Source organism: Camelus bactrianus, chromosome 26, assembly GCF_048773025.1.
Source record: "Camelus bactrianus isolate YW-2024 breed Bactrian camel chromosome 26, ASM4877302v1, whole genome shotgun sequence".
In the NCBI taxonomy this organism is placed as follows: Eukaryota; Metazoa; Chordata; class Mammalia; order Artiodactyla; family Camelidae; genus Camelus; species Camelus bactrianus.
The window spans coordinates 2,301,484-2,316,320 of record NC_133564.1 but is presented as its reverse complement, the minus strand read 5'-3'; the positions used below and the strand labels follow the sequence as shown (position 1 = coordinate 2,316,320).

General features: G+C 45.9%; 1 protein-coding gene and 1 long non-coding RNA gene across 4 annotated transcripts in view; both read left to right on the top strand.

Moving 5' to 3' along the window:
* The first annotated feature begins 377 nt into the window (after positions 1-377).
* LOC141575114 (uncharacterized) lies at positions 378-9,255 on the top strand. 3 transcript variants are annotated; one of them, XR_012502470.1, is made up of 6 exons: positions 378-675; positions 1,034-1,160; positions 1,562-3,192; positions 3,845-3,954; positions 5,349-5,901; positions 6,453-9,255. It is a non-coding gene; the product is annotated as an uncharacterized LOC141575114 (long non-coding RNA). The 3 variants fall into 3 exon arrangements; XR_012502471.1 differs by lacking the exon at positions 378-675 and having other exon boundaries at positions 724-1,160; positions 1,562-3,065; XR_012502469.1 differs by lacking the exon at positions 378-675 and having other exon boundaries at positions 724-1,160.
* Positions 9,256-13,722: 4,467 nt separating this feature from the next.
* Positions 13,723-14,837, top strand: part of LOC141575159 (uncharacterized) — a 115,542-nt gene continuing 114,427 nt past the window's right edge. The window contains exon 1 of the mRNA XM_074353779.1: positions 13,723-14,029. Within this exon, the coding sequence (XP_074209880.1) occupies positions 13,723-14,029 (307 nt within the window). The remainder of the gene's footprint in view (positions 14,030-14,837) is intronic.

The following is a 14,837-nucleotide window of genomic DNA, read 5'->3' as shown; positions in this document are numbered from 1 at the left end:
GGACCGTGTCCTGTTCTCAGAATGAAGGCCTCAGAGGATAACTCCTCATGCTTCCTGCCTGGAAAGGAGAAAATAACTCTATTGAAATATACCCAAAACATTCTGTTTCATTTGGGGAAGTTGTTTTTTGTTTGTTTGTTTTTTTAATGAGAAATTATTTTACCAGAGCCTAACCAACCTGGGAGAAAGGAAATCCCTTCTGTCTCACCCAAATTGGGGTGGGGGGAAAGAGACACACTTGTGGAGGTCACAGCTCAGGCATAGGCTCAATGAGAACTAATCACAGGACTACAGATGCCCTGCTCTGTCCTGCTCCCCCAACACCTTACCTCCATGTCAGTAGGGCCCCTGTGTAATAACAGGAATAAAACTAAAAGAAGTAAATGTCTCAGGAGTGTCAAGGGAAAACCCAAAGACAGCGGGGAGATGAAAACAAGGACACACAGGCTGTTTTAGCCTCTCACACCAATAGCTGTAGCAAACTACACACAGCCCATCCCAGTAGATAAACAGAAAACCTCACAGAAGAAAGTATTTATTTTGGTTCTCTTACCCAGTGCATTCCATGGTGCATCCTTGCCTAGAATTGAGTGGAAGCAAGTCCATCTCAGAAGGGACATAACTGAAGAGGGATGGCTTTCCAGACTCTGATGGGTAGAGAGAGCAGCAGCCTGGGTGAGAGCATGGTGAGGGGTGGGGTAGGGGGTGGGCTGCCTTCTTCCCCAAATAAGGAAACTTCCTGAGGCCAGCACAGGAGGGAGGGCCATGGGGTGGAAGCAGCCAGACTTCTTCATGAGAACTGATGGGATGCCTCAAAGGGACCATTCAGGTACCAAAACTGGGCCGTGAGGGTGGGAGCCAGTCGGTCTGACTCAAAGCCCAGGACTGAGGTGGGCGTACAGCAGGCCGGTCTTACTTGGCTGGATCCATTTCACTTCTCCGAAGCCCTGTGTAAAACATGAAGCGTGGACGGCCTGGTGAGCACAGCTCTGCCCTCAAGACCTGTTTCAACTCCTCTCTTCCCGGAAAACAGCATCTCTGAGCCCGCCCTTGGTGACCTCAGAGAGATCACCCTAGTGGCCCAGGCTAGTGACCGGGAACATGTACCTTCCTGCAGCCAACCCCAGACGTCCACTGATGCATCATATACTGGCAAAGATGTGAGTTCCTTTGCATTGGTCTAACAGCAGAGACTCTGCCACAGGCCCAAGAGGTGGTGTGTGGGACATGCAGGGGTGCAGGAGTGTAGGCAGTGCAAAAGTGTAACTGGTGACAGGGGTGCAGGGGCTGTGGAGGGCACAGGAAGTTCAGGGGATGCGGGGGTGCAGGGGTGCAGAAGTGCAGGCAGTGCAGAAGTGCAGATAGTGGCAGGGGTGCAGAGGTGCAGGGAGTGTAGGGATGCAGGGAGGTGCTCATTCACGTGGCCAGGATTAGAAGGCAAGTGCACATCCTAGCAGTCAGCCTGACCCCGGGAGGCTAGTGCAATCCTTTGGGGCGGCGGAGGCGGCGGTGCGTGGGAGGCTGCCAGGGCAAGCCGGTCGATTTCTTCTCTTCCCTGCAGCTTGGCCTAGGGGGGCCTTGGCCGCTGGAGATTCGCCAGATGTTGGACTCCAGGTAAGATTGCTCCTGGGAGGTGGGGCGGTTAGGTCAGGGGGCAGCGGCAGCGACAGGGGGGCGGAGCGCGGCTGCCTCTGGCGAACTGGTGGAATAGCTGCCTTCTCCCGGCTGCCGGGCCTGGGAGCGGCCTCTGCTGCCCCTGGTCACCGTACACGCCTGTCCCACTCAGCTTGCTGAGTCGGGACGGTGCCATTAATGTGCGGGGCCCACGGGGTTAGGGGGACTGCCGCGCGAAAACCGGTCAGTTCGCTCAGCTCTCCCCCGCGGCGGAGCCAGTGGCAGCTTCTGCTGTCATAGAGGCGGGACGCGGGTCTCCAGGTGAGCTTGCCCCTGGGAGGCGGCGGCGGCGGCGGCTGCAGGGGGAGGGGGTCCGTTCCAGGGTGTAGCTCCATTTCTTCTGTCCCGCGCGGCCTGGCCTGAGGGCGACCTCTGCCGCCGGAGATTTGCCTGCGGTCCGACTCCAGGTGAGGTTGCACCTGGGAGATGGGTGCGGTGCAGTCAGGGGGCTGGTAAGGTGGTGGCTGCGGGGATAGGGAGGCTGCCCCGGGGTAGCTGGTGTATTAGCTCCCATGTCAGTGCCGCGTGGCCTGCAGGCGGCATCTGCTGCGCCAGGTCCCCGGACACCCCTGTCCCACTTTGCCTGCTGGGGGCGTGAGGCAGGGTAGTCAGGGTGCACGGGTGGCGGGGGTCGGGGGCCTGCAGCGGGGGAGCGGGCCCATTTGCTCCCATCTTCCCCGCGGCTTGTCCTGGGGGCGGTCTCTGTTGCCCTGGGTTACGGGACACGTGTATCCTAGTCGGCCTGACCCCGGGAGGCGGGCGTGGTACGTTGGGGGTGGTGGCAGCAGCGGCAGGTTTTCCCATGGAGCCGGTCCATTTGCTCCCATTTCCCCCCATGGTTTGCCCTGAGGGCGGTCTCTGTTGTCCAAAGTTCGCCGGACGTCCATCTCAAGGTCAGCCTGCTCCCTAGAGGAGGCCACCGTGAGGTCAGGGGTCAAGAGAGGTGGCTGCTGCGGGGGTAGGTGGCTGCCTTGGGGAGCTGGTGGATTGGCTCCCGTCTCCCCGATTGCCTGGTGTGGGAGTGGCCTCTCCTCCCCCAGATCACCAGACACACCTGTCCCATTCAACCTGCTGGGGGAGGGGTGCCCTTGGCGGTGCCTTTAAGGTGCGGGGGTGGCGAAGGCGGGGGTAGAAGACCTGCAGCGCTGAGCCTGTCAATTTGCTCTCCTCTTCCCCGCTGCCAATCCTGGGGGCGTCCTCTGCTGCCCAAGAAGCCGGATGCCCGTCTCCAGGTCAGCTTGCTCCTGGGAGAAGGGCGCGATGCGGTCGAAGTGCAGAGGCAGCTGCAATGTCCGGCTGCCCCGCCTAATGGGGCCACTTCTTCTCCTCTCCACTGACCTGGCCTGGGGATGGCCTCTCCCGCGCAAGATTCGCCTGACACCCCACACCCGGTCAGGTTGCTCCTGGGAGGTGGGCGCGGTGAGATCAGGTGTTGGAGAGAGAGGGGCTGCCCCTGGCGAGGTGGAGGATAAGCTCCCATCTCTCTGGAGGCCTGACGTGGCCGACCCTCGTTCCCAGGTCACTTTTCTCCGGGTCATATTGCCCCGGGGTTGCAGTAGGGTGAGGGGGCGGCGGGGTGTTGGCGGGGGTATGGAGCCTGCCGCTTGGGAGCTGGTGGTTTAGCTCCCATCTCTTCCGCAGCTTGGCCTGGGGGCAGCCTCTTTTGACCCAGGTCCCAAAGCACAGTTTCCCTGACAGCTTAGCCACTGGAGGTGGGCAGGATGTGCTGAGGGGGAGGAGGCAGCTGCCAAGGCAGCGACGAAGGCGGCTGTCCCTGGCCAGCTGGTCAATTTGTTCCCATCTCAAACTTTGCTGCCCCAGTTTCGCAGAAAGACCTTCTCCAGTTAATTCTTCTCCTGGGAGGTGGGTGCAGTGCATGCAGCCCAAGGTCTGGGCTCTCCCCTGGGGAGGGGCAGAAACCTCTTGTTCTCCTTTATCTTTATTCTTCAGCGAAGGGGTTACTTGACCCAATTCTTAATTCTGAGGAAGTGTAGCCTGTGTTACGGAAGAGCTGCTGGACAGTGAGGTTTCTGGGTGGGTTTTCACATCAGCTGATGCTCCAGGCAGGCAGGAAAGCTATTATTCAGAGCTCCTTAGTGTGGAGTTGGGGGATGGCCCCGCCATCCTCACCATGCTTTTTAAAAATGTGTTACTCCTCTCTTTTTCCTAGGTGACATTTTAGGTTATTGGGTCACAGATTGCTGGCACACTCATCCCTGTTCTCAAATATCTTTTAAACTTGGGTGAAGTGATAAGTAGGGGAAGATGATTTACTGAAAGGTAAGAATACTTAAATTTGCATTAAAGCTAAATTCTGTCAATCTTTCTCAAATGATTTTTCTCTGATTCTAAATCCACGACCTAGTGAATGTTGTACTCCTGTGTAAATCATTGATCTTCACATCACATTGGTTGAGTGGTCAGCGAGATTTGTTAATTAGATTATTCCTGAAAGGAAAAGCTCAGGCTTTTGAGAATTCCTTGTCGGATATCACCCAGGCAGTCACAGTAGAAGACAGAGCTGATATAAAAATCCCTCAGCTGCCTGAACTGCAAAGCTTCTGGAATTACTGATCCCTGAAATGCAGATGACACTTGATGATAATCTGGGGGATGGTTTATATGATCAGATTCTTCCAGTCCTGTAAATGGGTTCCATGGCCCCAGCCCTGAAAGAACTGGTCTTAGGGGCCATATCATGAGGGGTGGGATGGGAAGGCAAGGTCTAAGAGCTGAAATCACTGAGATTCCACACTCGCTAAACACAGACTCCAGAGCCTAATTGTTGTCAGGTTCTGTTCTGGATTTGAGAGTGTGTTCAGACATGATTCTTGTCCTTCAGGAGACACTGCCTGCGTGGTAGTAACCTTTACATAGATCTGGGGAGGATGGCAATTACGTAGATGGGCTGTTACGGTTCTCAGTGTGCCCAGGCTCGCTCTTCCAGGCACTCGTGGGAATAACGAGTCATCTTATTCACTCACTCACTAATTTATTACCATTGAATTGATCATTTGTCCCACAGTAAGTGAAAGAAGGTATCAGGAAGCTGAGTTTTGTCCCCTCTCCTATCACTGATTGTATCTGTCAGTCGGGCGCCTTGAGTATGCATTGTGAAATGGTGGTATTTCTTGCCCAATGGGGCTGCACTGTGAGTTTTGAGAATCAGGGGAGTCACGTGGTTAGGACAGCACCCTGACACACATGGCCACCCCACCACATGAGACAGCATTGTCGATGCTCAGGTGACCCGATGTAGACCGCGGTGCTAAACCTGAGCATGTTTAGTGATCTTGGTGGCTATGAAAATACAGACTACCCGTCCTTACCTCTGAGACTCTGAGGGTGTGCACACCAGAATTCTGCATTTTAAGAAGCACTTTAACTAAATCTGATGAAGATGATCTGATTGTCCCACTGAGAAACACTGGTGTGCGAGACACCAATATTGAGGATTCTCAGGGAGCGATGTCTTTTCAGGATTTTCCAAGGGTCCTCACTTGAGACTTTTGCCTTGGGTGTAATTGTATGTGTTCAGAAGTGATGTCTTTCAATTCCAGTGCTTGTCAGCATGCTCTCTGCAGGGGTTTGCTCTCAGTAGATGGCAAAAACTATGATTCTTCAGGTCACCGAGCTAGAGTGTGAGCGATATTTTATTTTGGTTTTCTTTATAGCAATGCAGAGTCTCCCGAGAACAGATTCAGACTGAACAGATTTGTGTCAGACTTTGGGAGACCGCTGGTGCCCAAGATGTTCTCTGGCAGGTCAATGACGAATCTAGGTCCATCTTTCACAGCTACGTCAATGAAGTGGGACACTTCGACAAGGCCAAAGCTGGTATCCCAACCATAGCCCTTGACAGTGATGTTCGGCTCCAGGAAGCCATCAGATGCAGCAGGTGGCCAGAGGAGGAGCCGAACTTGCTCATGAAATGTGACATCCCCAACTTCATCAACACGGACCAGAACTCTTCCTTTGGGGAAGATGATCTGATTTTCGAACCACCGAATGTTCTAGAAAATAAGCCAGTTGCCCAGACCCCACACAAAGACTTGAATTGAGAAACGTGCATTGTCAGGTTTATTTTTGAAGATATGAATTTTGTTTTGTATGGCAGGAAGTCCCTTTTCACAAAATTGTATGTGTTTTTGTATGAGAGAGAGAAATGGAGACAGACAGAAAGACGAAGAAGCAGAAGAGAGCCCCCTCAGAAGAGAGCTAGTTAAGGTGAGTTTTGTGCCATTAAAAAATATTTGGGGTTTTGTGGGGAACAAAGTATTTACACTGTCTCATTCTCCTCGTTGGAAACCTTGGCCCCACACTCAGTGTCAGCATCCTTGAACAGGGGTTGGCACGGTGCATTTTATCTCGCGCTGCCTCTTCCACGTTCTGCCTTTAGCACGTTGCTTTGCCTCCCAGGGCTGCCACCCTTTAAACTGTAATGTGAGGAGTCTGGAGTAGATGATCCATCCCAGCTCTGCTGTTTTGCAAATTTCTGATTTCGTATTCGGATGAGGCTGGGATACACCCAGAGCAGTATAAACCAGGCCCTACCTCCTGTCTCTTGCTGGGGCAACCCTCAGCTCTGTGCCTTCTACTCAAGCCTTTACTGAGCCCAGCTTTTGTCAGGAGCCCAAGTGCCTACCGGGATGGCTGGAGACCTGTCTCTCGTGGTCACGGTGGCCGAAAATTCTATTCGTTGTGCTGAAACAGCTCTTCTGATATCCTCCGGCCACCCTTGCTCGAACCTGAGGACAGACCTACCGTTCCTTTCCTAGGAGGAGGATCAATCCATGGTGCATTTTATGACAATCCTGTCCCCAGGAATGCACGGAAGGTTATCAGCTGAGTGAGGGGAAGTGCCTCTGTGTCTCTGTGTCCCTGTATCTCTGTCTGCTCACAGTGCCCTGCCACCGGCTACTGAACAAGAAAAGTGCTATTCACCATGCTGTGAGTTTTGCAGATGTGTTGGTGATGGTCTTGTGGCTCATGTGTGGGCTTTGTGCTGGGATGGTGAAGGGCTTATAAATACCTCATCAACATGTATTCGAGGTGACCTGGTGCCACACAGACTTGATTCATGAAGGCATCAAGCCTGCACACTGGTTTGGAAACAACTTGGTTTTGATCAGTCACACTGCATGCATGACTCACTGCTGATCTCTGGGTGGTTTTTTCATTTTAGATTTATTCACCCAGTGTCTTGCTTAAGCTGAAAAATACATTTATTTCACTAGAATATTCTCGGATTCTTTGTTTTCACACATCCAGTTGTTTAATTCCTTTAAAAATCATTTTGTGTTTATAATGCCTCCTAATTTCTATCAACTCTAGGTTCCCAGTGGCCTGAGCCATGCACCAGATTTGATGTAGGAACTGTTCCACCAAAAGAAATCCCTTTGCCATAATATCTTTTGAGGAAAATATTATTCTTTAAGGCTCTAACAGTAAATCGTAGAACAAAGCATGGAACATTTATTGTAGTTAATACATGTTCATGCAAAAAGAAATGATATTTTCATTAAACAATGTTGATTTTAATAACTTTTACTAATGTGAATATTATTATTCATAATTTAAATAACCAAATAAAACCACAGTTATTTATTATGAAGATTGAAAACTATTTACACTGTCTCTCAATTAGAGGTAGCTTTATTAGAAGACTGAAGGGTATTTAAAAGATAGAAAAATACCCATGATGACACCATCATTTTTATTAACTAAATATGAAGAACTGTGCAGGGTTAAGATTTAACCCTCTGCAAGCTGTCAAGTTAGCATGAGGTAGTTTGTGGATGCTGCCAGAAGACAGGAGACTCCCTCAGGATCAGAGACAAAGAACTTCCTGCCAGCACAGCAGGCAGCTTGGGGTTCATGTTCATGTTGGTTCCTGAGTTCCTTTCATTTTGCTGTTGTAACAAAGGACCACAGACTCAGTGGCTTAAAGCAATACACATTCATCGTCTCACTCTTCTATTGTGCAGAAGTGCAAAGTCATTGTCAGTGGGCTAAAACCAACATGTGGCCAAGGCTACGTTCCACACCGAGGCTCTAGGGAGGGATTCGTCCTCCTACCATTCCCAGCTTGCAGAGGTGTTCACAATCTTTGGCCCAGGGCCCTGTGTCACTGTGACCTCTGCTGCCACTTTACATCTCTGTCTCTGACTATATTGATATAAAGGAAGTGTCTTCTACATCTGGTATGGACCCTTTTTCCTAAATGGACATTGTATCTCTATTTATGTGCAGATTAAAACCCCTTCCCTCCAGGGTGTGGTGGCATCAGCTCACAAGATTACCACTCTGGGCTTTAAGTGTCCTCTTTGTATTGTCACCTGGGAACTTCTCTTTCCATAGTTAGCTCTGTGTTACATTTGTTGTTGTATTTTACCCGGCATTACTGAAAGTTTTACTTAAAAGGGATCCTAATTAGCTCTGTTTACCTGTTTCCAGAGCTGAAAGCTTCAGTTCTAGAGTATCTGTTTGATTTCTCTTAAAAATACATTCCAGTATATTTCCCTGGTGAAAGTCTTTACCCTGTTGTCTATTCTCCCATAATTTCCTTATTTTCTTGAATATATTAAAAGTATTTTATAGCCTTTATTGGTAACTCTGATGCCTACATCACCTGGGGGTTTGCATCCTTTGTCTAATGTTTCTTATTCTCATATTATCCGTTATATAGTCTTGACATGTTGCATGTCTTGAAATTCTTTATTACATGGCAGACATTGCAAATGAAAAATCCATATGTTATTTTCCGTGAGAGGTTTTCTACCTTCCTGTTAGGCAAACAGGGTGAGGGACTGATCATGTCGCTCCAATCAGGCGCTGAGGTGGATCAGGACTGAAGTGCCTTTTTTCTTAAAACAGCTTTGAGGTATACTTGGCAAAGTAATTTTCACACGTATAAAGTGTACAGCTAATACGTTTTGACATAAGTATATCCCCAAGAAACCATGACCACATTCAAGAGAGTGAACATACCCATCACCCACAAAGCTTCTCTCCTGCCATTTGTTGTCCCTCCCTCCCTCCCCATCTCTTCCCATGGAAACCATTGATCTGCTTTCCATCACAACATATTGGTCTGCATTTTCAACATCGTTGTATGAATGGATTAATGCAGTATCTACTCTATGTTGTCTGACTTGTTTCATTCAGTGTAATTATTTTGAGCGTCATCTGTGTTGCTGTATTAATAGCTTATTTTTCTTATAGCAGAGTATTGTTTTGTGCTGAGTTTTTACTGAATAGTTTGTTGTGAGCAGTGTTTGGATAGACCATCATTTGTTTCTCCATTTACTTCTTGATGGATGCATGGGTTATTTACAACTTGAGCTATTATAAATAAAATTGCAGTGAATATTTGGTTACAAGTCTTTATATGGACATATTCTTTTCTTTTCTAAAGCACCAGATGAGGAATATCTGGGTTATATGGTAGATAGGTATTTTCCTTTTTTAAAGAAACTGTTAAAGACTCTTCCAAAATGGTTGTACTATTGTAAATTCCTTGTGGTGTGTATCAGCTCTGCTTGCTCTACTTCCTTACCAGCAATTTGTAAGGTCGGTCTTTCTAATCGTATTCATTCTTGTATGTATGTGTACTAGTATCTCACTGTGGTTATTAAAAGCATTTCTCTAATGACTAATGGCATCTTTAATCAGCATCTTTTCTTATGCTTATTATCCATCTGGATATCTTTACTGAAGTGTGTTTTCTGGCCTCATTTATTCATTCAGGTGTTTGCATTATTATTGAGTTTTGAGATCTCTTTATTTTGGATCAGATACAAAGAGAGACCTTTATCAGATATATGATCTGCAAATAGCTTCTGTCTATAGCTTGTCTTTTCATTTGCTTAGCAGGGTTTAGAACAGCTTTGAAGAGTCTTCATTTTGATAAAGTTCACTCTATCAGTTTCTTTTTAAAATAGATTATACTTTTGGTGTCATAGCAAAGAAATATTTGCCAAACCCAAGGTCATAAAGCTTAAGCCTATGCTTTTTCTCCTAGCTGTTTTGTAGTTTTAGATTTCCTATTAAGATCTATGATCCATTGTGAGTTAATTTTTGTATATTTTCTGAGGTGTGGATCAAAGTTCATTTTTTTTTTTTTTGCATATCACTCTCTAATTCTTCCAGCACCACTTGTTGAAAAGATCCTTTCTCCACTACATCCTTTATGAGAATCAATTGTCAATATAAGTGTTGGTTTAGTTCTGAACATTCTATTCTGCTCCATTATTCTATTTTCCTGTTTTACACCAACACCATACTTTATGATTACTGTAGTTTAAAAAAAAAAAAGCTGAAAATCAGATAGTGCAAGTCTTCCAACTTTGTTTTACTTGTTCAAAATTGTTTTGGATATTTGGGATCCTTTGTATTTTTATATGAATTTTAGAATCAGTTTTAAAATTCCTTACATCCTGTTCTGCCAAAATTCAACCCATATCTTTGGCCATCTCCAAAGCCACATTTTCTGAAGAAGTCTCTCTAGATCCCAGGTGAAAGGAATTTCTGTTTCATCTGTGCTCCAATCACATTTGATAATATTTGATTACATTTATTCATATTTGGCTGGATGTAATTGTGTGATCTTTCCTGCCATATAGCAAATCTCTCAAGATTTGGAATCTTGACTTGGTTCCCTCTGTCTGCTGAGAAAACTAGTTCTATGCTTTGCAGGAGAGCGCCCTGCAGTAAGAAGTATCTGCAAGACACATCTAGCTCATTGCTTGCATATCGTCAAGGAATCCTGCAGATTTAGAATTGTTTATTGATTGTTGTCTCCAAGACGGCTCAGCCTTTTTTATTTCTATTGCTACTGCTGCAGTTTCAAAGGACAATGGGCTAATTATTTTCCAAATATCAAAACATACTGTAATTGAGTTGTGCCGCAAATTATGTGCTGCTGTTTCTTAACAACCTGCTTAGTGTTCACAGGTACCTTCACTCATGGAACTTTTGGGAGAATGTCATATCCTCAGAGATAGCAATGCTGTCTTTGGCGACCTGAGTGGTAGTATCTGAACCCACTCCTGCTGTTTTTCCAGTGCCCCCTGTAGCCCTCCTCCAGCCCTCCATGGGGGGCCTGCAGTTCTGCCCTCGAAAATCCTGTTGCTTCTCAGGAAGAATTCCCTATGAAGCATATTCATGTCCTTCTTGTGGAGACATTCAGTCCAGAGACCTGACAGCAGGGGAAAATGTTTAGACTGCTTTTGGTAGAACGTAAATTCTTCCATACTTGTTAGAAGCAAATCAAATGAGGAAACTGTGTTGGCATCTAACAAATCAGGATAAATGTCTGATGAGGAAGATCAGCTTCCCCATCCCACTCAGGCGTCATGTTGATGTGACACTCAACTTGGCAAACATTTTCTCCTGTGAGCAACGTGAAGTTCAAGACGTTATGAAGGGCTTTTTGTTTTTCTTCCTTAGTCTTTCCACATTCACTGTGTCTGGTGAGATTATATGAATCCTGCTTATTTTCAGCCCAGCACTAAGCTTTTTAAAAGAATCACGTGTTTAAAAGGCTAGTGGACAATTTGTTAGAAGATTGAAATCCTTAGACTTTGGTCCTAGAGTTGAATCTTGGTTACTGGTGAATGAGAATTCCCGTTAAAATTTTAAATTCAGCGATATAAATTTTTAAAAATAGTTAAATATTAGGCAATTTCATTAAACACTATAGAAGTTATTTACTTTTAAGCCTGTCTCTGGGGCAATTTTGCAATGATTCCCTCCCTTTATTGATTCCCTCTTTATCAGAATCCTTGAGAGGTCCCTGTCATCATTGTCAATATCATCATCATCATTACCATCATCATGGAACTGATTCCTCTGGGAGATTCTAGGAAAATAAAGAGCTGGACGGGGTTCTGTGCAGGTCAGTGTGTGCATATACAGTAAGAAGAGTTGTCAGACATTAGATTCAAGATACCCTTTCCATTTAGAGAAGAATATGGTCATGAAATCCTGATGTGCTGAATGAAGGAAGTGATGGGAACAGGGTAGTCAATGGAAAGGAGGAGGAAGTGAGTGAAGTGGGGAGCATAGAGCCTTGGTTAGGTGATCAGCACATTGGTGAAAATGAGGGGAGTGTGATGGCAGAATCATGTCTCTCCCCGGCCACAGGGTAGCCACCTGTGACATGTTACTATACATGGCAAAATGCATGACAGATATTTTAGGACAAAAATCTTAGAGGATTTCTGTCTTCTAAATTGTCTATCAGTTAGCGTTTTAAACCCATGATACATTATTAAAGATTAGTGCAGGGGAACAAATAAAAAGGATTCATATAATCCACCAGACATACTGAATGCAGAAAGGCTAAGGAAGAAAAAGAAAAAGTCATTCATAAGTGCCTTGAACCATAAAATGCTCATGAGAGGAAATGTTACACAGGTGAGTGTCGCAGCCACATCCATAATGCCTGAATGGGATGGGACAAGGGGATCCTGAGATGAGACAATAGGGCGAGTAGCCTGGATTGTCCAGGTGGGCCGAATGTATTCACAGGGGTCCTTAAAATGGAGGACATTTCCCAGCTGAGTTTAAATTCAGAGGGAGGTGTAGCCATAGAGCAATGTTCAGAAAGGCTGCTGACCATGAAAATGGAGGAAGTCGTGGGGCACAAGCTAAGGAAGGTGGGTTACCTCTGGAAACTGGAAAAAAAAAACAACAACAAGGAAACATTCTCTTCTAGACCCTCTAGAAGGAAGGAAACCTGCTGCTACCTTGAATTTAGCACAGTGAGGACTGTGTTGGATCTCTGACCTCCACAGCCATAAGCTGATAAATCTGTGCTTGTTTAAGCTCTTAAGCTTATGGAAATTTCTTACATTGGTAAGAGGAAAATAACATAGTGAGCCGTATTGTAACGGATTAAAGGTATAGGATGGGGTGTGGAGAGGATTCTGACATTTACACCTAAAAAACAACCAGGTGAAATGGGAAGGTGTTTTAAAGAAGACTTACCTGGCAGGGCTGTTAAGCAGACTGGAGCGAGGGGAGCATTGGAGTTAGAGGAATCAATTAAATCTCTACAAGAAAAATAAGGAATAAAATGTAACAGGGCTTCAGTGATAGTGGATGCAGGAATGGAAATGGGCAGAGAGATATAAATATTACTTTGATATTAGCTACAGGTTTGATGACTGCATGTTGGGGAGACTTAGCCGATGTGTGGACTGAATGTTTGCATCCCCTCAAAATCCGTATGTCGAAACCCCATCTCCCAGGGTGATGGTATTGCGAGGTGGGGCCTTTGGGAGGTGATTTGTAGGATAAAATGAGGTCATGAGAGTAGAGCCCTCATGAATGGGATTAGTGTTCTTATACAAGCCCCCAGAGTGCTTGCTTCTCTCTGCTCTCTGGGATATGAAGATATTGGGAAGACAGCCATCTTCGAGCTGGCAATCCTCTCAAGGATACATTGACCTTGAAAGTCTCAGCCTCCAAACCATAAGGAATATGCTGGTTGTTTAAGCCACCCGACACGCGGTAATTTGTTACAGCATCCCAGACTGACGAAGACAGTGGAGAATGCCTCTGAGTTTGGCACTGATTGCCTGGAGAATGCTGAAACCCAGGGAAGTGGGCAGCACAGACGTTTACTCATTTAATCCTGCCAACACAGTAGGAGATAGAGTCCACATATTCCTCGCTACTTAAAAGGTAAGGAAAAAGAGGCACAAATAATAACAACGACAACAAAAACAACAATAATTTGTCCAAGATTCACACAGAACCCCCTGGAGGCAGAGTGAGAATTTATACTCAGGCAGGCTGGCCCAAGAGCCCCTGCTCATAACTAATAAGTCAGATCATCTTGCTTAGGTGGATCAGTTTTTTCAACTGTGATATGAGGGTACTGTGTCTAGTAACTTATAATTTCAAAATAATTCACTGTAACGGAATCATTAGTCACCGGCCTTACAAACCACAGAAACCTACACATACAAAAATAACTCGTTAGGTCAAGATAACCAATAACGTTTTTAAATATTATACCTGCTGGGCCTTTGCAATAAAATGTCTTTTTATAATTCTGTCTGGCTACAGAATAACTTCATACTCCTGCATGCTGCTGGTGGCTCCCATGTTGGACAGCATGGGCCTAGAGATTTTAAATTACTTGCCCAGACTCGCCCAGGAAGCTCGTGGTGGGATCCTAGCTATAGTCTGGGACTTTTCCTTCCTATCCAACAAGTCCCTCATGGAAGTTTAGAAGCTTCTCCTTTGGTGCCCAGCTGTCTCTCCGTACTTATAACATCTTGTCAGGTGTTCCAGCCTGCTCCTGAACATCAGCCAGAACCCACTTCTGCTCTATTTTGTCCAGGTAATACCTTCTAGCAACTTCCATTGCCTTCTTGGCATCAGTTCTTACCTGGAAGGGTAGTGGCTAGAGGTGGAAATGTGTCCACATGACAGGTTTTTCATAAACATAGCAGGAGTGTTCAAGAGAATAAAACGTCAGGAAGATGAGAAGAAAAAGGTCATTTAATATACCAAATGGGTACTTTCAATGTCTGTGTTTCCGAGTCCAGGCTTGTTCTGCTCGTGCATTACAGGCCAATAAATCAGGAGACCAGGTTTTGGGGCAAGAAATAGCGACTTTAATTTGGAAAGCCAGCTGAGAAATGGTAGAATAATGTCCTGGGGAACCATCACCCTAAGTCAGATTTCAGGCTCTTCTTATATTAAAAATGGGAAGTGGGAATGCTTGGTTGTTGCAAACTTGGTGTATGAATTCTTTGTTGTTAGAATCCTTTGTTCTTGCAGCTCTTCACCTGGGTCACATCCGTGTAAACCTCCAACAAACAAATGTTGTTTTCTATTCTGTAACTTGTTATCTTTATGTGAATAGAAAGTGTTAATATCCTTCAAAGTCAGAGCCTTGAGAATAGGTTCTCCTGTATATTTCAGGCTCTAGGCAACATTGTTTTACAAAAGGTGCAGAATCAACAAGACTAAGCCTAGGAAACAGGGCACAGGGTTAAAGTCAAAGGAACAGATCTAATATGGAGTCAGATTTTTTCTTTCCTATTTCAGTAGTGCCATGGAGAAGGCAGTTTGGGCAGCTTTTCGTAGGGTCCTGGAGGCTTTCTCTCTCAGCCTCTGTGTGCCTCTGTTGAAAAACCTTCAAA